Raw genomic sequence first — 23,713 nt, forward strand, 5'->3', positions numbered from 1 at the left:
CCTAGACGAACCACGCCTTCGATGACAAAATATACGTTCTCGCGACTTTTATAGCAGACGCTATCGAGGGTTCGGGTCTCCATCCTAACTCCCCCACCATATGCACAGATAGACACACATACAACACTTTTCTCTCTTTCTCATCGCCCCAGATGTGAGCAATCGTTACACGTTGCAAATACGCGTTATCTTCCATCATTTAATTGTACCGAATTCATAATTTCCGATGGTCAAAAGCGAAAACAAAATATGAGAGAAGAGAAATTATAGACAGAAATAGAGGGGGGGGGGGAGAGAAAGAGAGAGAGAGAAAGAGAGAGAGAGAGAGAGAAAAAGAGAGAGTGAGTATGAACGCACAGGAATGGGACGGACGTCACTGTACGTACCTTGTTTTTCTCGGCTGCCTTTTTGGCTCACTTTTTTGTCCGTCCATCACAAGCAAACAACACTTTGATCATCGTCATCGTCACGAACGACGACATCCTCATATTGGCACATATCACACAACTTCGACTCTTTTATCTCTTTTCCTTTTTTTTTCACCACAATAACAAACGTTCGGGGCACAACTTTTAGATAAGCAGGAATATGCGTGGTGGTTTGTAAGGCACGACGACAACGGAGAAGATTCGAAGTCGACTCACCTGTTATGGACGGTGTGGCGATGATATGGTAGTGGTAGGGGATATAAGAGGAGCGCGCTAGGACAAGCAAATAAGATGGACGGATACAGAGAAACCGCGTGGCACGATGTTTTATTCTCTTTGCGAAAAGACGCGTAATCAGGAAAAAGGGTAGCACAATAAGTGAAAGAGAGAGAGAGAGAGAGAAAAAGAAAAGAGAGGGAGAAAGAGATAGAAGCGCGATAATGACGTTCTCCCATGAAGGAAGGCCCAACCACAATCTCGTATAACTAGCGAGCGTGTGTGGCTCAATGAACACTAGAGGGAGGATGGACGGCGGACGGGTAAGCGGGCTCAAAAAGGGGAGGGAGGACGATGACGACGACGACGACGACACGATTCAACTCGAATCCTACCGACTTCGTACGATTCGACTCGACTTTCCTTCGGTACGACTCGGTACAGTTCGTAGTGATTCGGCTCCGTTCGGCGGCTCGACTCGAAAAGAGTCGAACGAAGTCGAAAAGAGGCAAGGTTTACTGGACACCCTGGGGCGTATCGACGACTATGGACGGCACCATATACCAATCGTGCCACACTGTACGACGCCGTACGTATGTGCGTGCGTGCGTGCGTGCTATTCACTGCCTGCTGAGTGTATGTATGTTCCCTCTCTTTCTCTCTCTCTTCCTTTGTGTATGTGTTATAAGACGAAATGAGAAGAGGAAGGATGACAGAGGAGGGAGAAACAAAGATAAGGGGACGAAGAGAAAAGGGGAGGAAAAGATTTACGCAACCCTCTCTCGATACTGAGTGAAAATCCACGTCGATGCACGTTGCTGTCGATGCGCCTCGATAAGCCACGTAGTACCCTTTCCCTCTCTCTTTCTCTCTCACGCCTGCCTTGACTCGTTCAATGATCCTTTTCTAAGAAGCACGAAACTAACCTCTTTTCCGCCCTATGTTTACGCTCTCTTTTCCATTTCCTTTTCTCACTCCTTTTCTTTTTTTTTTTAATTCCTTTCGTCTTTCTCTATCCTTCACACCCTTAATATCTCCTTCATACTATCTCTTTTTTCCATTCGAGATTAACCCTTCTGAGTGCCACACGCGATCGCGAACGATGAGTGCGCATGCGTATACGTCGATGAACATAAGCGAGGTTGGCAAAGCGAAGATAGACTCGCGGAATCGTAAGAAAATAGCATCCTGCTTGACTGTGCCATAGAGAGAGAGAGAGAGAGAGAGAGAGAGAGAGACTGATATGGCGGGAGGAAGGGAGGAGAGAGACGGAAAAAGAGAACTGGAAGAAAAGGGAGGAAGAGAGGAATGGAGGAAACGAAACGAGGAAAAGGGGAGGGGGTAAAAGTAGGGCGAAAAAGGGATGAAGCGGCAAGGAGTCGTCCGATCGTGTCTCGCCCCCTACAAAAGATAGAGGAAAAAGAAAGAGAGACAGAGAGAGCGAAGTATCGATTCGGCTAGAAAGGACTGTCGTCTGATGGCAACGACCCTCTCGATCATAGTCAAGTCAAAAGCGCGAGATGTATTTTTCAGCATATCGACACCGCCCGATGTTATTTCCGATGACACCCGAACGAACGACGATCCGACGTTGGTCGCCGTCGCCGTTGCTGTCGCGGTGGCGTTTCGCTTCTTTTTCGAGGAATCCGTTGTGCGTACACGGCTCGTCGTATCGGAAGGTTCGTAGAAATGCACGCGACGGACGATGAAGGTACGTCGACTTACCTTGGCATCCTCGAGATGCACTCGATTCGACGACGACGGCAGCGATGACGACGACGACGACGACGACGGGGTTGAGAGCCTCTCCACCGAGGACGTGCGACTTGGCCCGTGCAGCGCTAGGACGCCATGTCAGCAAGTCGAGGCGCGGACTCGGGGCAGATACGCGCACGACGCTCACACAGGCGCAAGCGCGCGCCCGCGCGTCCACCGATAGGGAGTACCAGGGAGGAGAAAGAGCGTGCTAGAGAAAGAGACAGACAGAGACGGTCCGCCGACCGGACCGACCGATGGACAGAGAGGGAGAGAGCCACACACATACCACCTAATCGACCAACCCGGTACGCGCCTCCCGTGCTGGGGAATTCCTGCTGCGCCACCGAACGGTCGTCACGGAACCTCGCCTACGCCCGCATAGCGCCACGGCCGTGCTTTCCGTTCCTGGTACCCTTCACTGCTTCAACGTCGTCGTCGTCCTCGCCGTTGTCATCGTCGTCGTTGTCTTTGTCATCGTCGTCACTGTTATCGTCTTCGTTGTCATCGTCATACCGTTCGGATAACACCCGCCTCCCTCTTGAGCGCCCTCTTTTGACCGATCACTGAAGTCTAACGGACGGAGAAACAGAGAGAGGGAGAGGGAGAGGGAGAGAGAGAGAGAAAGAGAAAGACAGTCAAGCAACATCCAACAATTCTACTCCGCACCTCTCTCTCTTTCTCTACACCCCACTCCACCCTCTTCGGTTCGTCGTCGACGCGACGGAGACGTCCCCTCTACCCACCGCCCTGCATCCCCTCGTCCTCTCCATCCGCTCTCCATCGTTCATCGTGTCTCTCTCCACCGCACCCTCGATGCCTTCGCGCTATCCTGCGCGCGCGACTACGCGTATCGCCGACGTACCCCTCTTCCACCACCTTCTCTTCTCGTCATGCTCTCGTCTCTCTTCTTTCTCTCTCACTCCACTATCTCTCTCGACTGTCCCGCTCAACGGACTTGTCTATGTTCTCTTCCTCCCGAGTCTATGTATATGTCTTCGCCACGTCGGCCCCTTTCCTTCGCTCCCTCGCACCCTCGATCGCCCTCCAAAAGGGGCGCTTATTTTCGCCCCTTTGTTCTCACGCTCGTAACCAAACTTCTCCGCTCTTTCGCGCGCTCTCTTCCTCCTCTTCTCTCGCCTACGTCATCGTATGCTCCGTTTCAGTGCGATATCGTTACCCTTTCGCGGCCGATGTCTTATAAATGCTACGATTTGTTTTATAATGCATGCTATCGTTCGATTTAACTTAGGATGTTTTTTCATAAAAAACATATCTTGAATTATTTTTCAACGTTCGAGGTTATGTTCAAGGAAGAAGGAGTAAACACGTGGTTTCGATGGTTCATCACGTCCGTTTTTCTATGTACCACGTTGTCATCATGCAAAAACATATCGATTAACTTTATCGCAGATTCTTTATTTCTAAGATCGTTCAGAGGACACTTGTAATTGTCGAGTATTATCGAATAATTTGTTTTCTATTCGAGCTCGATTCATGATCGATCATTGGACGCGTTCCGAAGGAAATTTGAGCCGTTTCGCTCTACGCTCCGTTTCATCGCGGAGGCATTTATCGTTGGATGACTATGAACATTAGTCAACAGAGAAAAAGAGAGAGAGAAAAAAAGGTAAAAAAGCGTTGCTAAATTCAGAACGAAAAGTAATCGTTCAAAAAGGAGGTAGGTGATTGTAGTATTGAAAATGTTTTTTTGGAAGGGTCGTAATCCTTGTTGTCTATTGTAAAACTCTCTCTCTCTCTCTCTTTCTCTCTAAAGATTAGTAAACTTTATACTGATATCATTTTTTAGACTTTCCTGTTGGTATCTATTATCACGTAGCAAGAAAACAGAAGGGTGGACTACCAAATTCAAAAAAAGAAATGATTCTCCTGGAAACGAATTTCTATCGAATTAAATTTGCTAACTAGTCTAAGTAGAAAGATTTTCATCCCGGAAAGGAAGTGAAAAAAGAGAAACGAGGAAGAAGGGCAACTAGATATAAGAGAGTAGGCGCGTCCGCTAGTAGGACACGCGCGTGCGTATGTACGATACGCGCGCTGCGCAATATCCTCTGCGCGGATGCGCTGCTACCGCACGAGCGAGGGAGAGAGAGGGGAAGAGAGAGAGAGAGAGAAAGAGAAAGAGAGAGAGAGAGAGAGAGAGAGAGAAATAGAAACTTTTTTTCGTTTTGAGATCGTTTTCTCAGTGTGACTAAAACGTAGGGTATACAATTACCAACCGCATTTGCGTCTACCGACACAAAAGTGCGAGAAAAGTAGATAAATAGCGAGGAAGAAGTGAGATACAGAGAATAAAGTTTATTTCCATTACGAATAAAATTGTAATCAAAAAATAAATTGTTACGAACTGTTAAAACGGGACCTAATGCGATAAATGTATTATAATTATAATACTTCATAAAATACGATATAATCATCTAAATTTTCTTTTTATAGATTTTAAAGAACCTGCAGAATATATAATTCGTATCTGTTCTACTACTATCTAAGTTTTACAATATAAAAATTTTTTCGAAGTAGATAACGAAAATCGTTAAGCAAAGAATTTCTAATCAATTAGATTATACGATTCATCCTATATCGTTTAAACTAATTCAGGACGAACGGATTATATTCTTTTTCATTTTCTTGTTAACAAAGTCGTAAATAGATGAATATAACAATGACGAAAGAAGATAATGGAAAATTAAATAGATATAATAAAAAGAAAAAGGAAAAGATAGAGAAAGAAGCTTGATTGTTCCTTCCGTTTAAACTTTATAATTCAGACATAAGGAACGCGCGAATCTGCTTGAACTTTCCATTCACGGGCCCTTTGAATCGTATGCCTGTCGTCGTCGTCGGGCGTGCGTTTCTTCGTCCCACTTATTCCTCCTTGCTTTCTCCTTTTTCTTCGTCTTAATCCATCCTCGCTGCTATATCTTGCGACGGATTCGCCGCGTTGTTACGTCTGCCGGCACCTTGACACGTTTACCCCGACACGCGTGCTTAAATGCGCAGATAAGATTTCGATTTTAGCTTTTCCATTTTCGATTAGCCACAATTTAAAAATCGATGATATAATAGCGAAATTACATATTTCGAATCATGAGAAGAACATAAGGGAAATTGACAACGAGTATATCTCTTCTAATTTATCCGAAAATTTAAATGATTCTGAAAATAAAGCACTTTATTTCATTTCTTTGATTTCAGACTCATCAAGGATATATTTTATACATATATGAAGGATAAATAATAAGGTAGCATCGAGGAAGGTGGGAAACGCAGGTGAGGATGGTGCAGTGCGTTGTCCAGCGGGTTTCACGAGGGGTAGCCTCTGGTCTCTCCGCTGCGGATGAATTCCCGCATATCATTTCGGTCGACTGATAAAAAGGCTTGGAGGCTGGCTCGTCGCAATGGACGACGAGGCGTATACGGACAAAAAAGCCGTTGGGAGGGGAAAAGACTCGGAGGTCGGACACACATACATATAAAGACATACATGAAGCACACAGTAGATACATAAGCGCAGAGAAGGCAAAAGGGGAGGGAGAGGGAGAGAGAGAAAGAGAGTGAGCGTGAGCGAGGACGAAGCGACTGAGTGGAGAGCGTAGCTCGAGCTCGGTTGCTAAGGGGTGTAGAGACGGCGAGAGGGGGACGACGCGCTTGCCGTTGGAAGACGGGGCGGAGGGGTGCAGACGTGTACGTAAACGACGTGAATCCGGGTAAAGGGGAGCGTCACCACCATCGCCACCGCCACTAACGCCGTCCTCGCTGCTCTGCCGTCGCGATGATTTGACTCTTCTGACTCTGACTCTTTCTCCTTCTCTCTCTTTCTCTTTCTCTCTCCCTCTCTCTTTTTCTCTCTCGTCGTTGTCGTTCGTGTCCTTCGTTTAGCTCTAGCGAGCCTCTAGCGTGCTGATTCTAGCTTGACGCTCGTGCGCGCACTCTAAGAAACTCGATGTGCAGTCGTATGCGCCCACTGCCAGGGCTGTATCATTTTCCTTTGCCACGAGTGTTCTTTGCTCTCTTTCTCTCTCTTACTCTTTAGTGTGAAAGAAAATAGTCATGTTCTTTGCTTTAGTCTCTTCACTACCAAACGAGAAGAGAAGGTCCATTTTGATGAATGTAACGAACAGTTTCCTTTCGCAGAAAATTCGTTAGTACGTAGAAGATATCTGTATGATTACCTATAAACGATATGGCATTTTGAATAGAATTATGTAATAGAGTATTATGGTCATAATTAATTCTTTGAAATCTTTTTTTTCTTATCGTAAACACGTAGGAGTGAGGTTGAAAAAACGAAAAGAATTGGAAGTGTCGCGACATCAACTCGTGATCCCTGGATCCTCGATGTGGCCCCGAACGGTGGTATCTAGGGAGCTTGGAGATCCAATGGAAGCCAAGTCGCGTAGAAGGGATACTAGAGTAGGAGGTGGCAGTTATGGCGCCTGCCGTTTGCGAGGAAGAAGAAGAGACGAAGAAAGAGGAGAGAGAGACCGAGTCGAAGAGTACTACACGTGTCGCGGCAGCGGGGTGTTGACCCCAAATAGCTTTTTTAACGTGACGTAACTGAGAAAGGGTTGAGAAATGGCCAAGTGCTTGAGCTCGACGCGAACCGAATGACTTTTCGAATGAACTCTAAGCTAAGCGTCTTTGAGAGCTCTTCATATTTTCGAATTAAACGATGATACTGATTTACATTGCTCGATTAAAAAAAAAAGAAAATAAACAGGAAACGAATTTCAATCGTCTTCCTTTAAAAGATAAAAAAAGATATTAATAAATACTAAACCGTGAACAGTTTTCACGTTCATCCAATTAAAGAAGACATTATTTTTCTTTTTTCTTTTTTTCTAACAAAGGATACCGAAAGAGAACCTGTTTCGAATGAATGTTCGGTGAACAGTAACGTTATGACTGTACATATTAGGTATATACGTTATGGCCTTGTCGGACGAGGAACATAGCACGATGGATCACATTAATGTTTCAGGCGATCGTAAGCGATGATGCAGGCCAACGTTCGCTACAACTTATGTAACTGTAGCTTATGTGTACAAATACTATATATATTTGTAACTTATGTTCTACGAATGATTTTTGAAAGGATAGCCAAAATAAAATCTAAATTTTGAAGACTATGGGTATTTGTCTTTTCTTTTTTCTAATTTTTACAATCTCGAGTTTTTAAAACAACTAATAATACAAATACAGTAAGGCTCTTGATCGTACCGATTTTAGAAAGACAAATATTGTAAGGAAGCTAAGATAATGTTCCCATTCATGGCCACGTTATGTGCTTGTACGATATCGTAACGTATGTCTTCGCTATATACCTAATTAGGACTATTGAAGCGAAGGATGGAATAAGATGTCGTAGGGCGAGATAGCTTCTCCAATTCATCGTTCAACGGCATCGTTGCTACACATAATGATCCCTATCATTCTTTCACTTCGATATAACCGACACACGTGTCATGTATTTTACGCCCATAACTTAAAAAAAATGAAGAAAAAATCTAGGTAATGAGTATTAAAAGAGAAAACATAGAAATGGAAAGTTCCAGGTTTCTAATTTTTTTCTTTTCTTTTTTACACAATATAAAGTCACATATATCTGGAAAAAAAAACAAGAACTTCGCTAACAGTGGTAACGCGTGTTTATATCTTATCTAACTGGTTATACTATGAGTAAGGCGTGGACGATATTCAATCTTACTACTCTTACATACATCGAAGCACGATACTTTCCCTCTGATGTTTCATGGTAGCCCTTCCGAGTTAAAGCAAAGTATTTTAATGAGAAGACAAATAGAAAGGGCTAGAAATAGAGAAGCTAGTTTCGAGTCAATAAGATTTCATCGAGTCTTAGTCTTTTACCTCGTTGACTGGATGGTCGTCCAGTGTTCAAGGTAGATATCCTTATCCATCGTCGACCGCAAAGGATATTCTGAGTAACCACGGTTAGAAGGAAATAAAATGATAGCCTGTATTCTTATTTCTATTTTCTGTGAAATGAGAAGTACTTTGGTTATCCAACATTTTCTTTTATTTTTTACGCCGACATTTCCTGGAAATTCTTAGTATAAATATATTCTTTATTTAGAAAGGACACAGTAAAAGAATTGAAATACTTGACATTTCAGAAAGGGAGCTCAAAAAAAAGAATTAAAGAATTCCTTTGTTTGATAAAAGGAAAAAGTTAGTAACCGTAACTGCGAGTAACGGCGTGCATGCCTTACTTATATATATGAGAAAGGGGATGACTGGAAGGGCCATTGCTCCCTGGCCCGAGTTGCCCCGATCTACAGCGTCCAGAAAGGATTCAGCTATCGTCCTGTACTTTCTTAAGGTTTCTATGAACTGTGACATCTCTGGCTCTAAATCTATTTTCAAAAATCGACGACATTGACTTCTTTGATTAAAAATAAAAAACGAAAGAAATTCTTTAAATCGGGTTTACTTTAGTAATATCATTGGAAATTTGAATGATTTTCTATTGATAACAAATATTCATAATGCAAAATACGCGTGTTGTTTCTCTCTCTCTCTCTTTCTATATATATATATATATATATATCGAAGTATTCAAAATAATGTGCCTTGCTCTGCTTAGATTATTATTCAAATGTTCCACATGTGTCCTATAATCGTCCCAAGACGTTCCGTTATGCTCCTAGAGGCTACATCACACTACATTCCAGATGCAGTGGATTGTGGGGTGTTTATAGTGAGTGTTATCTACTTATAATTCTTTTCTCGTACGAAGTATCGTTTATTAACATTGAAATCCTCTTGCTCCAGACTTCTTGTTAAATATCGAACATGATTTAAAGACTATTAGGAATAAATATACTGGTTACAAAAAGAATGTGAAAGAGAATAAAATAAAACTAAATTTTCACGGACGATTTTGAAACTTATTAGAATACACCACCCCGGTAAATGGCCTCGAGCGAATTCGATCTAAAGAGAAAAATAACATCATCAGCCCTTTTTATTGGGCATATCGAGATTTCTTTTCGTCGTCATAGCGAAACTCGCCTATGCCATGTTTTATAGCCCTTTGCCTACCTCGACGCACCTTCCTTGCGTCGTCACACAGTACAGACTTTCTATCCCCGGGCTGGCTTTCAACCTCTTTTTCGCTCCTCGAGTCTTTCTTCTCCTCCCACTCTTCCTCCCCTTTCTCATTCCCCTCCCCACCCTTTTCTACTCCACTCTCCATCATCCTCCCTCTCTCCTCTCTCTCTCTAACCGTTTCTCCTGTCCGCTCTCTTCTCTTCTCTCTTCTTCTCTTTCCTTCTGTCTCTATTTCCTTCTTTCTCCTTTCCTCTCTCTCTCTTTCTCCTTCTTATGACTACTACCCGACCATCTATCCATATAACCTACGTGACTGTCCGCATCCCTGTTCTCTGACTTCTAAGTCTAACCCTAAGTCTAACCCAACCTGGAGGCGCCCTTATAGCCAGACGGCGGCGTTGTCGTGGACGGGGAGGCATACGCATATCCCCACCATGGCATCCCTCGTCGAGGGGTCGTTGATCCCCCAAGGACAACGACCTTGCGTCTGCGGCAGCCAACCGTTCAAACAGTTCTGAGTTCCCGGATTCCTCGATTATCAATATCTTTCACTCCTTGCTTTTCACCTTTCTTCCCCTCTTACCTATAGCTTCCTCCTACCTTCAGGATGATCGTCATACTCCTTTCTCACTTCTATATTCATTCGTTCTTTGTATTTATTTTATCCTTTGCTTTTTCACGCGTCGATACCTCCTCAGTTCAGGATTGTTCGCTGCTTATCGCGCCTTCGCTAACGACCTAAAGAAACACGGTGCACGTGTTAGTCAGTAGCTTTAATATGGTAGTGGTGGTGGTAGTACTCTAAAGAGAAAAAGTACTTCTTCCACGTCGATATCTTCTATTCTGTCGACTTAAACTTTCACTCGTTCTTCATATACTTTAGATGTATTATTACTTTCTTTTTCTTTATCATACGTTGAGATCAATTATAAAACTGATTTAATTAGCTTGACATTAGACTAAGAGATCGAATGTCATAAACCTTCGCTAAAGGTTATTGGATTTATAAAATTATAAATGCATGCCGTCCAACAGGCTTTTCAAAATCGTAAGAAATTATGAAAAATTCATGCGAGCGAGCATCGATATACATGACTCGACCCCGACCCGCATAGCCTTTCTACCGTTGTTGCCTCCTATTCTTTTTCAACACTCGTCTACATGTGAACGCTTGTAAAGCTTTCCTTCGTTCATCGATCTTCAAATCGGTTACCGAGGTTGTCTCTTTTCCTTTACGAATAAAATTCCCTAGATCATTTCTTTTATCTTATTCCCATATAATAATAATCAATTTATAGTTTTGGGTTTACAGTTTGAATAAAATAAAAATAATTAATGAATTAGAAAATGATTATTTACAGATATTATCAATTATTATGTAATTTTTCAGCACATTTAAAACATCAGGGAACTTTTAGAACTATCTTTTTGTTATCATCTTTCGGATTGATCGAGGAATCAGTTTAAGTTAAAATTATAAAAAAATAGAGAAAATAGTTTTCCTCTTCAAGAAGCACAAAGACAAGTTTATAAGCTAATGTCGAAACTGTATTTCAAAATTTTATTAATTTCTTGAAATATTTCGATGTTCCTACATAAATAAATAGTTACATATATTAATTAAAGATAGACTGTAAAGATCAAATATTATTTGATTTCAAGTATATATTTCATATTTTATGTATTTTTTTTGAGAAAAGATGATAACTGACGTGGTCACATTGTTACGTAGCTCGTAGTTTTATAGGTGGGTGGACTAGTGGGTGATCATATGCACATACTACAATAGAGTCCCTCTATACATGCGATAGGTCTTCACATATACCAACGATGCGGAACGTGCTACTGTTGACTGTGCGGGCGCGAGTCGAGTACCACGGTGACGCAATCTTCGAAGGGAAGGAAGACATCGGTGTTGACCTACTAAAGACACAAGTTCTCTTCTAGCGTTCTTTCACTGATCTGTCTTTTTCGTATACACCAAGTAGTGGTTATATATTTTAAATTATACGGAAGAAAGAAAAAAATATATATAGGCATACATATATATATACATATATTCAACTATTCATCCATATTACCTTACATTATTACATTCGACAGTTATATTCTAAATCTGTTAATCTATTGAATGATGAAACATTTACCTAAAGCAAAGACAAGGTTTCCTTGAATACGCCAAAATGTTTTATACTATATATTAAATAGTAAAAAAATAGTAATAAAATTAAATAGTAATAAAATTTTACATGCTATATATACAATATAAATATCATATAGGAACATTTGTATATAGCACAATATAGATTTAATGATATATATATATATATATATATATATATATATATATATATATATATATACATATATATGGTCTCATATGCTATAAGCTAGATATAATACAACAGATACACATGTGTTTATCATATACAAAATAACGACTACTTTTTTTTTACGCTCGATGTGTGCAGTTAAAAAGAGCATTCAACGTATAGGGTAACACGCTTTATCGTCCTTTTAATTTATACGATAAAAGGGGCAGACGTTGGATTTTACACTGGACGACTACTCCCAGGGGATAAATACGCGACAAGTGCTTGCGACAGTGAAATACCGAAGGAGGTCCTGTAGGTCTTTCTCTCTCTTCCTTTCTCTCTTTACTGTAAGACCACCCTACCGTCACGCTATGGTGACTTCTGACGCGTGAATACGCCGCTTTGTTCGACCGTTCGTTCCCCTTCCTTCCCTTTTTCCTTTCCTTTCTTGTCTCCCTTTTCACCCCGTGTTTCCTGCGGTCGAGCAGGTAGACAGGTTGCAGTAGCAAAGTTGATTTCGATTCGATTCAAAGAGAGTAGAAGACACGACCTTGTTTCTGCTTGAAAAAATTATAAATCGATCAAATTGAAAAAGTGACGTATCACCGGTTCTTAATTCTATATAAACGAACGTTTTTATTCTTGATTTATTCTAAATCTTGCATGATTAATTTGTTCACAATAAAAGGATGATGTTTTAAGTTCGTTGAAACTGTTTTATAAAGAATCGTCTCACCTTAATTAGTAAAGGATTCCCATAAATATAATTTCCACGACAAAGAAGTAACCCCTTTTTGATTTGATGGTGGAAAAAAGTGGATTCGATTAAATCGGCAATTAGCTAAGACATTATGCATCAGATACTTTCATTATTCGAATAATGAAGGGGCGTAGTATTACCTGTACACTTTACACCAAGATAAAAAGTTCTATGGTTATTATAAAGTTAGCGATATGCTTGAGACCGGTCAGAGAAGTCTCCCCCTTTGCGTCTGTCTGTCGGGGTGATCTGCAACAGGTTGCAGTAGCAACACTACCACGATCACCATTACCAACGTTGAGAATTCCCCTTTACTCCCTTAGAATGGGCCGACCAATTCCCTTACGCAGAACCCCTTAATGTACCTCAGCAGGTAGTCTCCATAATCGTGCAGCTATGCTTTGTTGTAGAACAAAGTCAGCCTCAAGGATTTATATATTTCAATTATATATATATATATATATATATATATATATATATATATATATATAGAGAGAGAGAGAGAGAGAGGGAGAGAGAGAGAGAAAGAGAAAGAGAGAAAACAGTTGTGTCCTTTTGTTGGCAACCTGTAACTCGAAAAAGTAAGATTATGGCGACCCTCTGATGGTATCGCAGGTGATGTCATAAATTCTGTTATAAGGTTCTATCGTAAAGTTAATCTATAAAAATCAAATTCTTGGAAATTCTTCTGTTTTCTTTTTAACAGATTTATCAGATTCTTACGTAGCAAATACCTTGTGGAAATCCTTAGAGTGTAATGATAAAGCAATATATTTTTATCTTTGTTATCATCCTTCAAAAAAAGGGGAGCAACGGTTCGATGCAAGTATGAACATGTTTATCGCTTTTATATCTTTCTTTCTCAGTAGTCTATGTAGGTATCTTTTATAGAAATGTTTCATTTTCTTAGAAATTACAAAAGAAATTATTTTTCTGTACATTTCAAAATCTAATATCGCGAAATAATACCGAAAGTGAAAACTTCATGTTACGATAGAAAAAAAGACAGGCAAAATGCGTTGGATGTAGCCTGACGTAATGTAGTGTGGGAGCGGCTTGGCTCTTTGGGGGTCAACGCCCCGTCTTTCTAACACCCATTGTTTTCCTACAACCCTATCACAATCGAAGTAACTAAGCCATGTTGCTGTAATAATTTAACGTATTTTGAGTCAATAATGAATTGCTATCACGGTATTGTTACTATTAAAGTTTATCGATTTATTTTTTTTGAAAAATAAAAGAAAGATATTAATAGTATGAATTAATATTTCAAACGTGATCTAATGAAAATTGAATTGAAAAAATATTTTTCTGTATACTATATGATAAAATATATTTTTTGCTTAAATTACCACGTTCTCAAATTTTTTGAGAGAAGAAAAAGAAGAAAAGAATCATGAATTTTATTAAATATACGCATCGTACATAAACCATGAAGAAAAGCTACGGAGCTCTCAAACGATACCGTTAAACTGACTTCCGTCTGTCCACCTACCTACCTGCCTACCTACCTACCTACCTACTTTCCTCCTCGCACATCGTCCGTAATATCGAAAGAGTTTATTTTGTAAGAGGTAGGGAGGAAGAAGCAAATTTAAAAGCATGGTACCGTCAAATTTTCTTATTTGTAGTGGTAAAAATCATGATCATTTATGTAAAATAATATCTGGTATATCGATCATTTCGATAAGAGCTGTCTTAAGAATTAACTTATATTTGATTAATAACTATTATGAAATAAGATATGGGCATGGGCTAGCTCATAATAAAATCTCAAATACACAAAGGTATGTCACACTCTTGGGGAAGATTATTGCGAGGCACTGTACTCGTATGTTCGTATGTATATATGCATCTCGTATAGGGTCGAGAGAAATTGGTCGGTACAGTCGTTACTGTAGTCCTCGGTACCCCTTGCTCGTTCAACGACCCTGCATGACGGTCGCTCATCGCTTCATGCACGCATGCACGCACGCACGCACGTGATGAGAGAATCGGAACGAAAGTGAACTGTAGAACGACGACGACGACGACGACGACGACGATGACGATATGAAGAACATATATGACCACGGGGAAATTTTAAGGTATTTTTTCATTTCTATTTGTATGATAGTATATCGTATGTAATTTTTCATGAATAAATTCAATTTGATCCATTCGAATAAGAATCGTTTAAAAATAAATCGTTTAAAAATCATGTAATGGTATTTTAGTTTCATTTGTTTTTATATCTTATTTAAATACCTAAGTATTTCTTCATGTATTTCTTCCAAAAATGTCACGTATTCCATATCACGAGACATGATCCTCAGAACAAATTGGATAAAAGTTCCATACTTAATAAAAAAGAATAAGAAAATAAAAACAGCCTTGTTAGATACGAAATAAAATTCGAAAATGATTAGATCGAAACTTGCTGTTTTCACGTGTATTCGTTCAATCGAAATCGATATTCTTTGAAGTGAGGTCACGCTAGCTAGCTAGGGTGAGAGAAAAAGAAGAGGGAGGCAAGGGTCAGCGACAACAGGAAACGAGACATAGTATCGCTCAGCACCGGACGTCGTAACTTCCGAGTCCTTTGGTCTCTGCTCTCCCCTGCGTTGTCCATCGCTACGCATCGTCGGGATATCCATCGGTAGATATGCAACGAAGAGAACCCTCATCAAAATTTCCATCGATAGAGGGCGCATTGGAAGACAACCAAAGCAGAAGCGAAAGGTAATGGCAACGTTCATGTTGGAAATCACGAGGATATCACGAGTAGTGCACCCGCTCTAACGCGCCCTTTCCTAGAAGGATAGAGAAAAAAAGTAAGAAATAAAGAATGAGAGAGAGAAAGATCGAGAAGGGAGGAAGAGGGAGAGAGAGGGGTAGAGAGCGTGAACTCAGAGGTGGAACGTAGAGAAAACGGGCAGGGCGCGAGAACGAGAGAGAGAAAGAGAGAGAATGAGAAAGAGAGAGAGAGAGAGAGAGAGAGAGAGAGAGAGGGTGGGGAGACAGAGGAAAAGGAGGAGAAGTGAGCTCCTTACAGTGCATTGCCTTACGATCTTCCCCGAGTTCCCGTCGCACCCCGGACGCCGACAAATCGCGTCCAACGTGCTTCTCATGAAGAGATCCACAAAAGCAGCTTCGCCGTCGAGAGAGATTCGGGTCGTCGCTTGGCGGCAGCTCTTCTAGAGAGAGAGGAAGAGGAGGAGGAGGAGGAGTCAACTCGTATATGCGTGTGTATGCGTGTATACGTGAGGACGAGAGAACACAAATACACGCATTATAGACGTATACACATGTTTGCATTTACGTATGGGTTGCGTCTATCTATCTTTACGTATGGTGTTTATATGTGCATATGAGAGAGAAAGAAAGAGAGAGAGAGAGAGAGAGAGAGAAAAAGAGAGAGAGAGAGAGAGAGAGAGAGAGAGAGAGAGAGAGAGAGTAAGAGGGTACAACACCGCACCCCGTTTGCTCTTCTTGGCTTTCTTCCTTCTCTTCGAAGGAGAAGCCGTCGTCGGGAACGGTGAAATGATGACGATGACGATCGTCTTGTCCATGCGAGTGTTCTCCTTCACGTCCCTCTTGAGAATACGGTGAACTCTGCTTATACGGTTTTCGTCTTCTCTCTCATCTCCATTCTCTCGTTAAGGGGAAAGAGAGGAAGAAAAAGAGAGAGAGAGAGAGAGAGAGAGAGAGAGAGACTTTCACCGAGAGATGCTATGCCAGTTCGGAGGGCTATAGGGTTATCATCCGGGCTTCTCTCTCCTTTTACGACTTACGCTTTTGGCGCGGAATTTATGCGGCGGTATGACTTCACGCTGCACTCTCGTCCTCCTTTTTGAACGTTCGCACGTCCTTCTTTAGGATACGATTTACATTTTCACTTACATAATCCGAAACCGAAATTTTTTTGCAACGGTCTAATATAAAGTTTGACAAAGTCAAACAATTAAAAAAATTTTCAGAATGAATATTAAGTGGTCAGGTAAGAACTTTTGACTTATTTAATATGTACCTTTGTTTTTATTGTATCTATTGGCCTTTCATTTACAACAATATAAATTGTTCGGTTCTGTTTCCTCAACGTGAATTGTTAAGATGTCAATTTTGCCGTCTATATATTACATACAATAATTTTGCTCGATGTATTTACATACGTAAACGTAAATATAAGGTAATATACCACGTACGAGAGTGCATAAATATATGTATATACATATGTATGTATGGGCTTGTTTTGCTTTTTACGGAAGCTTTGTTGTTTGTTCCATGGAATTTGTTAAAGACCATGGCAGGAAAAAAGTAAGTGTATAGTCGATCGAGTCTTTCAATAGTATCTATCATCTAGCAAGTTGTATACAAGTTGTAACTCAAAGATGGGGTTGACCATACTTCCAATCCTTATATCCGCATTTGCCTTTTTCTCTCTCTTTCTCTTTCTTCGTATTCACGTGTGTGGTTCGCGCCCTTCTCTTTCTACATCTCTTACCGCATTGCAATCTTCTAACGGTTAATCGACTTCGACGACTTCTTCTGACTAATCGATCTAAATTTTTGCATGTCACGCCATCTAGCGGGTTAATTCTATGAGCCTATTCGATATGTGCTATATTTTTATGTAGAGGCGTTTTCCTCTTTCCGTTTACATAACCTATTGAAGATAATTTTTGGTTATGAGTTAAAATTTAAATGTTTCAGACTAGATTTAATCATTGTCATTTCAAAATGGCATTTTTAATTAAATGGTTGAAAGTCGAAGAATTGTTAAAAGTATTTGTTAGATTTAAACACGGTTCAAATCATTGGGTAAGAATTTTAATATAATTTACTTAGTTTCATATTGAAGCTTGCTTAATTTTGTTACTTGTTTCGGTTATTACACTACTGTACATTATAAGTATTTTGTATCTTAAAGTCTGTAATTAGGAAGGAAAAGACACATAAGAACAGAGCATTGGCATATTTTGACGACTTTTATGATAAAGTATATGGAAAAGCGTGGAAGGACATAAGAACTGCATTGCTACAAGAGGAAAACAAATATATAGCAGTGGTTAATAATTTTAGCGATGTAAAAAGAATACAAACGTCTTTGGAGGTATAATAATTATATATATTCTGTATAAAATCTAAAGAATTATCTTTTGTCAATACTTATATATTATAGAATTCTGGGGCGATAAATTTGAAGTTAGTATATGATGCATTTGTGGAAAATGTACAAGATCAAAGGTTTCAAAAGAAGCCAAGGAAAACTATTAAGTTAAATGATCGAATGGATAATATAATATCGGAAAGACAAATATCAAAAGTACAGTCGGTTTATCCAATTGATTATGAATCATCTCCAGATTCACTGACCTATACAGAGAACAATGATAGGAACATCAATATTAATAAACCATTAGAATTAGTACATTTAAAATCTATAGCAGAAGATTCAAATGATGTGAACATTGACAGCAATCGTATTGTTCTTCCCTCTGATGGTTTAGCAGGACTTTATGAATTTGTACCAGTAACAAAATTGAAAGGTTCGTAAATATACTATTCAATATGCATATATAAGAAATATCTGCAGAAAGTGTTTCAGTTTTCTTTTTATTTTAATATAGGTATGGATGAATGGGTTTTAGAATCTGAACATTATGAATATTATCAAAAGGCAGGTGATTTTAAGATACCTGTGGAAAAAGAGAAAATTTTGTCTTTTCCAAAACATCTTAAATTGTATACATATGAAGAGTTTAGCGAAGAAAAATTTTCAGTCCCACAAAAAGGATCCACTGGAGTATTAGGTTTGATATAACATTATTTCTACCTTTAGTAGTACATCTATTTATTGCATTACTTATCTATTTTACCTACTTTGTATTTCAATGTATTGCTTTATTGTAGATTATTATCTTTTTGATGGAGGCTCAATATTACCTATCTTGGCTCTTGATATACAATTAGGTGATTATGTATTAGATATGTGTGCAGCACCTGGAGGAAAGACTCTGACAATTTTGCAAACACTTATGCCCAATTTAGTGGTAGCAAATGATCTCTCGCAGTCTAGAGTAAACAGAATAAAAAAAGTATTAAATCAATACATAGCAGATATAGGACAGATAAATGACAAATTGTTTATAACAGAAGAAGATGCACGTAAAATTAATGATAAAGACGTATATAATAAGGTACTATATATAGTATAAGAAAGTGATTTATTTTATATGTATCAGTTTCAATATCCTTGGTTATAATTGTTTTTTCTTAACATTGATTATAGATACTTGTTGATGTCCCATGTACAACAGATAGACATGTATTACATGAAAATAATAACAATATTTTTAAACCTACAAGAATTAAAGAAAGATTGCGAATGCCAGAAATCCAAGCAGATATTTTATTGTTAGTATCATAAATATTTTAAATGTACTTTTATTTGCCATTAACTATATTACTGCTATCAATATTGCAGCAATGCATTGCAATTAGTAACTGTTGGTGGTACTGTCGTATATTCTACCTGTTCTCTTAGCCCTATACAAAATGATGGGGTTATACAAATGGCACTAAAACGAATGTGGGAAGAAAGTAATACTGTTATAATTGTAAAGTAAGTTATAAAAAATTGTATTACTATATTTTTATTAATATTTTTGATAGTTCTTCCATGTAGAAATTTAAACAAAAATTAATGAAAATGATAAATTATATTAACAGAGATATGTCGGAGGCATTAGATCCATTGCAAACATTGTTTAATTTTGGAAATTTTGGCTTGAAACATGGACATATTGTCATACCTACTATTGGTTATAATTGGGGTCCTATGTATTTTTGTAAAATGGTTAAATTGAAATGATGAAGGTAAGGTAGTTAAATCACACTTACTTAATTTATTAATAAATTATATATATATAAAAGTTGTAGACATAATAATAATAAATTTATAAAAGTATAAAAATAATCTGTAAAAAATGTACCAAATGTAAATATTTCTGTGTTAGTTTAACTATTAAAGCATAGATATTTTAATTTATATTTACAATTAAGTAAAGTAATTTATATTTCCAATATTGTAACAGTTCTTAAGTAATTTTGTACCTTTACATTATGAGACTTTTTTACACCACATTAAAATATGCATATTTCATCAAAAAATGTTAAAATTTACATTAATAATAGCATATCCCCGCGCTTATAATAATATATAGCGTCGATATGTATATACCATTGGTTTTCTTCGATCTTTTGTTAATACATTGCAGTTTTTGCTAATCTCGCACTCTCAACTGTGCTATATAATAGACGCGTATCTCAATAGGTTATGAGGTTAATTCTTAGATTTCATCACGTTCCACATGTTTACAAGGAAAATTATTTATATCATAAATGTGTGACAAATTGAATAATTATATATGATTAAATAACATAGATACAATGAATCGTGGGATCATATAGATGGATCCATTGTGAAAACCGAAGAGAATGCAGCTACGTGAAAGATTACACAGAAAGACTAAAAACTCTCGGCCTAATTATAAATCTAAGTATTAAATCAAGCGAGTTCAAACATATAAAATGGAAAAAATGTCATTAAAAATATAAGAAATAATTAAAAATATCTATGAATGTGAAGATCCTACTATGAGATGATGTATACTCTTTAAACCGATCGAAGAAAAAAATAAACCAAAGTGTGGCACAGTATGTAAATCGATTTATTCAAAAAGCAGAATAATTAGATGAATTTGGCATACAATCATTAATACCTGTTAGTTAATTCATTGTCTAATGAATATGAAACAGTCAGCATAACTATTGAATCCAAAAAAGAGAATCTTCATTTAAAAAATTTTAAATAAAATTAATGAAAAAAGATATAACAAAAACAGATATCAAATTATGAACAATGTCAACTTGATAGAGAAGAAGCATTATCATTATAAGTACTATTACTAAATAGAAACACATGTGGATAAAAAAGTTATATAGCAAGATAAACTAGAAATGAAAGAAAAGGTATAGCTACGAGAAATTACGAAGATTCATGTCCACTATAGATAAAACAATGATAAATATTTGTTAATTAATTTAGATTTGATAAATTCGACATGTGAAGATAACGTAAATATTAAAATGAATACAAAAAAAGAAAGAGAAAAGAAACTAATGCAAAAGAAAGTAATGAAAAAAGAAAGAAAAAGGAAAAAAGAACAGCAACATTTCAACCAGCAATCCCATGATTAATAATCTGGAACACTTTGCAATGAGTTACACAGCTTGTTATCTAAATGTTAATATCTACTGCTCATACACGTCATAAATGAATTGATATTTTGCAAAATTAATTTTTTCGAAAGTGAGAATCGTGTGTTACTGCTGCGACAAATTAAAATAGGAACGTAGATCACGTATATAATAATAAGTAATACCGCGACTGTCGGGGTTTTATTCTAGTTATGTTCATGATTGAATTAAAATTGTTATTAAAATATTACAAATTCAGGAAAATTGGAAATAAACGAATTAAGTAAACACTATGCAACATGATAAATAATATATACTATTTTATACTTCAATAATTATATAAGTAGTATATATTTGCAAAAGCGAGTATATTTGTGAACTAGTTAACATTGTGTTAAGGTCTTGGCAAACTGTAGTGCAACAACATGCACATGGGTAATAATAAAAAGAAATTTAAAAGCACTAATGAAAATAGTAGAATGCATACAACAGAAAATTATATAAATTCAAAAAGAAGGAAAAAACTAACAATAACATTAAAGTATAATTGTCAGATCAGGAAGCAAATGACATCGAATAAAGAGATATAATGTTTATACAAGAATTAAAAAGTAATTTATTAGTATCAAGTATCACTTGAGTATATAATGCAGTTATAAGAAGAAAATATGGGTCCATTTCCACGAAAACTACAATGAAAGATGAACTGTAATCCATTTAAATGAAGAATCCAATCAGTTAGTCATGTTGTCACAAATTTCTAATAAAAAGCAACATGATCACTGAAGTAAATGAAATTGTACGTACAGTCACTTTTATAAATATTTACACACTGTAGTAATTTCAAAACTATTGTTTCATGTATTTATTTCTCATATATTTACTCAATTTATTGTTTTGTAATAGGTTAAAACACTTATTCCAATACATACAAAAATAAATATTGTTTATTGTTTTATATATAATCATTCATAATCAAAATTAAACACTATTTTGAGGTCTCAAAAATCGAGCACTTAATAATATTTCATTACTTTTAATAATACTACATTTTAATATCTTGTTAACTATCATTTTTGCCGAATAATTTCTTTCATATGCATAGGCATGTTAGAAATTATTTTAAGTAAATAATTTCATAGTATACGTCCCCACTCTTCTATTAAGCAAGTTCTCAATTTTTTTTTCTTATCTGTATTATCTAAAATATTTTAACTTTTAATTTTTAACTTTTTGTTAAATTATCTTCCAAATTTTTAAATATTTGTTTTTGATAATATAGACAGTACAAAAGAGCTGATACCAGCATTAAAACTACTCCAGCCACGAGAGGCTGTATGTAACCCAAAATTCAAAGAATTGGAAAATGTGATAGACCAAGAAAGTTATATAATTCATCAATGACAGCTCAAAATGATCAGTATGTTGTAAAGAAAGTTATAGATAGTCTAAAAAGAGAATTGTGACTAGAGGCAGTTAAGGTAAAATATAAATGTTTTGTTGAGAAATGAAACCTGGTAAGTATACCAAAAGATAACAAAAATATTAACAAATACATGTATTTTTAAGATTAAAAGAAAACAAGATGGATTGGTGAACAAATTCAAAGCGAAATTAATTGCAAAGGAATTGATTATGAGGAGGTTTTCGTTCCAGTTGGTAAGTATAAGACTATTAGATTCAATTTTTCCTTACATGTTGTTTTAAAAAACAAATGTACGTATATCTAAACTGACTTATCCAATGAAATATACATGATCTAGTCTAAAATGCTAAAGATTTTGTAAAATTTGAAAGTCTGTAAGTTAAACAAACTCTTATATGAACTGAACCAATTAAATAAGAAATGGTGCTAAAAGTTAAACAATTATTTGACAAGCATTTATTTTAATAAAAGTACAGTTAATCCATATGTATATAGAAATTTAGATGCGAATAGTGAATGTTATAATTATAATATATGTAGATGATTTCTTAAATGGATCAAGGAATTTAACTATTTTATTGCCAGGTCTATCTACGCGGTACATGTGAAGAATGACATGACTGATTCAATATTCCAGAAAAAGACAGTTATAAAGAGAGATGACTACGCATCAGAAATCATAACGACTGTGAGCGAAAAAGCCACTTGACACTCGAAGGAGCGACAATCAGAATGTAAACGCATGAAACCGATACATCGGTCTGTGGCAGTTTTCGCATAGGTACTGAGGGGTGATGTGTCGATCTGCTGGTAGTAAAAGGTTTAAATAGGATAAATTGAGTTAAGAATTTATTGAAATTAGTTTTTCAAACAACAAACATCAAATGCAATATTAATAAAAACAGCTACTTACTGCAATGTAAACATATTAAAAATGTGATGGAAAACATTACAAATTAATGGGTAGTTTAATATATTTATCTTACAGTTGTCTAGATATTGTTTGTCACGAAAGCATTTAATCGATTTTGTAATAATTCAGATATAAATCTTTGAAGAAAATAATGCTACGTGCTAAAGTATTTATGTGGAACTATAGATTATCAAAGGTAATACCAAACTAGAAACGTATATTGACTCCAACTGATTGACGACTTAGAGGATATGCATTTATGGTTAGGTTATGTTGTAATATTGATAAGTGTTCCAATTAGTTGAAATACAAAGAAACAAAAATGTGTTTCCATCGACAATAGAAGCAGAGTATATAACTCTTTTAGAACTTATATACAAGATATAGTTTATTTAAGAACCCTGTGATGATCGGTAGTATAAATCTGGTTCGTTATGAAGTTCAAAAGAGAGTATCGCAGAGACACCTTTATTTTTTAGGACTCGCGTGACTCTTGGGACTCAATGGATGTTTATGCTTAATGATAAGTTCTCGATGGTTATATTTTGCATTTCTTAGCAGTGAGCA

General features: G+C 37.1%; 4 protein-coding genes across 12 annotated transcripts in view; 2 read left to right on the forward strand and 2 right to left on the reverse strand.

Moving 5' to 3' along the window:
- Positions 1 to 2,340, reverse strand: part of LOC124950387 (protein tramtrack, beta isoform) — a 39,936-nt gene extending 37,596 nt beyond the window's left edge. The window contains exon 1 of one of the 3 annotated variants that reach the window (XM_047497000.1): positions 1,571 to 2,340. The gene's annotated coding sequence lies outside the window, so the exon portion shown is untranslated. Of the gene's footprint in view, positions 1 to 386 lie in introns of all 3 variants that reach the window. The other 2 variants (XM_047496996.1, XM_047497001.1) reach the window with 2 other exon arrangements.
- The window catches only part of LOC124950394, a 43,913-nt gene extending 41,308 nt beyond the window's left edge, over positions 1 to 2,605 (reverse strand). The window contains exon 1 of the mRNA XM_047497014.1: positions 2,370 to 2,605. The gene's annotated coding sequence lies outside the window, so the exon portion shown is untranslated. The remainder of the gene's footprint in view (positions 1 to 2,369) is intronic.
- LOC124950393 lies at positions 1,133 to 7,549 on the forward strand. Of its 2 annotated transcripts, XR_007101352.1 has the most exons (3): positions 4,807 to 5,538; positions 5,616 to 6,565; positions 6,691 to 7,549. XR_007101352.1 is itself a non-coding variant. In XM_047497013.1 (2 exons), the coding sequence occupies exons 1-2, from the start codon at positions 2,122 to 2,124 to the stop codon at positions 6,975 to 6,977; spliced, it is 489 nt and encodes a 162-aa protein (XP_047352969.1). In that variant the 5' UTR covers positions 1,133 to 2,121; the 3' UTR covers positions 6,978 to 7,549. The 2 variants fall into 2 exon arrangements, 1 of the variants encoding a protein (XP_047352969.1); XM_047497013.1 differs by lacking the exons at positions 4,807 to 5,538; positions 5,616 to 6,565 and adding an exon at positions 1,133 to 2,323.
- A 6,944-nt stretch (positions 7,550 to 14,493) lies between these two features.
- LOC124950430 (5-methylcytosine rRNA methyltransferase NSUN4) lies at positions 14,494 to 23,326 on the forward strand. 6 transcript variants are annotated; one of them, XM_047497098.1, is made up of 13 exons: positions 14,494 to 14,653; positions 15,032 to 16,545; positions 17,259 to 17,366; positions 17,476 to 17,658; positions 17,728 to 18,094; positions 18,176 to 18,358; positions 18,459 to 18,745; positions 18,838 to 18,962; positions 19,033 to 19,170; positions 19,278 to 21,606; positions 22,090 to 22,288; positions 22,377 to 22,466; positions 22,819 to 23,326. In XM_047497098.1, the coding sequence occupies exons 3-10, from the start codon at positions 17,286 to 17,288 to the stop codon at positions 19,417 to 19,419; spliced, it is 1,506 nt and encodes a 501-aa protein (XP_047353054.1). In that variant the 5' UTR covers positions 14,494 to 14,653; positions 15,032 to 16,545; positions 17,259 to 17,285; the 3' UTR covers positions 19,420 to 21,606; positions 22,090 to 22,288; positions 22,377 to 22,466; positions 22,819 to 23,326. The 6 variants fall into 6 exon arrangements, with proteins under 6 accessions (XP_047353054.1, XP_047353053.1, XP_047353051.1 ...); XM_047497095.1 differs by lacking the exons at positions 14,494 to 14,653; positions 15,032 to 16,545 and having other exon boundaries at positions 19,278 to 20,579; positions 20,656 to 21,606; XM_047497092.1 differs by lacking the exons at positions 14,494 to 14,653; positions 15,032 to 16,545 and having other exon boundaries at positions 19,278 to 19,424; positions 19,993 to 21,606.
- Positions 23,327 to 23,713: the final 387 nt, after the last annotated feature.

This window comes from Vespa velutina, chromosome 7, assembly GCF_912470025.1.
Source record: "Vespa velutina chromosome 7, iVesVel2.1, whole genome shotgun sequence".
Lineage (NCBI taxonomy): Eukaryota > Metazoa > Arthropoda > Insecta > Hymenoptera > Vespidae > Vespa > Vespa velutina.

Bases quoted from the DNA above. Each gene is read 5' to 3' on its own strand.
- LOC124950393 (XM_047497013.1), top strand. From the start codon at position 2,122: ATGGCAACGACCCTCTCGATCATAGTCAAGTCAAAAGCGCGAGATGTA. The intron at 2,324-6,690 runs GTTCGTAGAAAT...GTAAACACGTAG, and splicing joins ACGGCTCGTCGTATCGGAAG to GAGTGAGGTTGAAAAAACGA.
- LOC124950430 (XM_047497097.1), top strand. From the start codon at position 17,250: ATGTTTCAGACTAGATTTAATCATTGTCATTTCAAAATGGCATTTTTA. The intron at 18,095-18,175 runs GTTCGTAAATAT...ATTTTAATATAG, and splicing joins ACCAGTAACAAAATTGAAAG to GTATGGATGAATGGGTTTTA. The intron at 18,359-18,458 runs GTTTGATATAAC...GCTTTATTGTAG, and splicing joins AGGATCCACTGGAGTATTAG to ATTATTATCTTTTTGATGGA.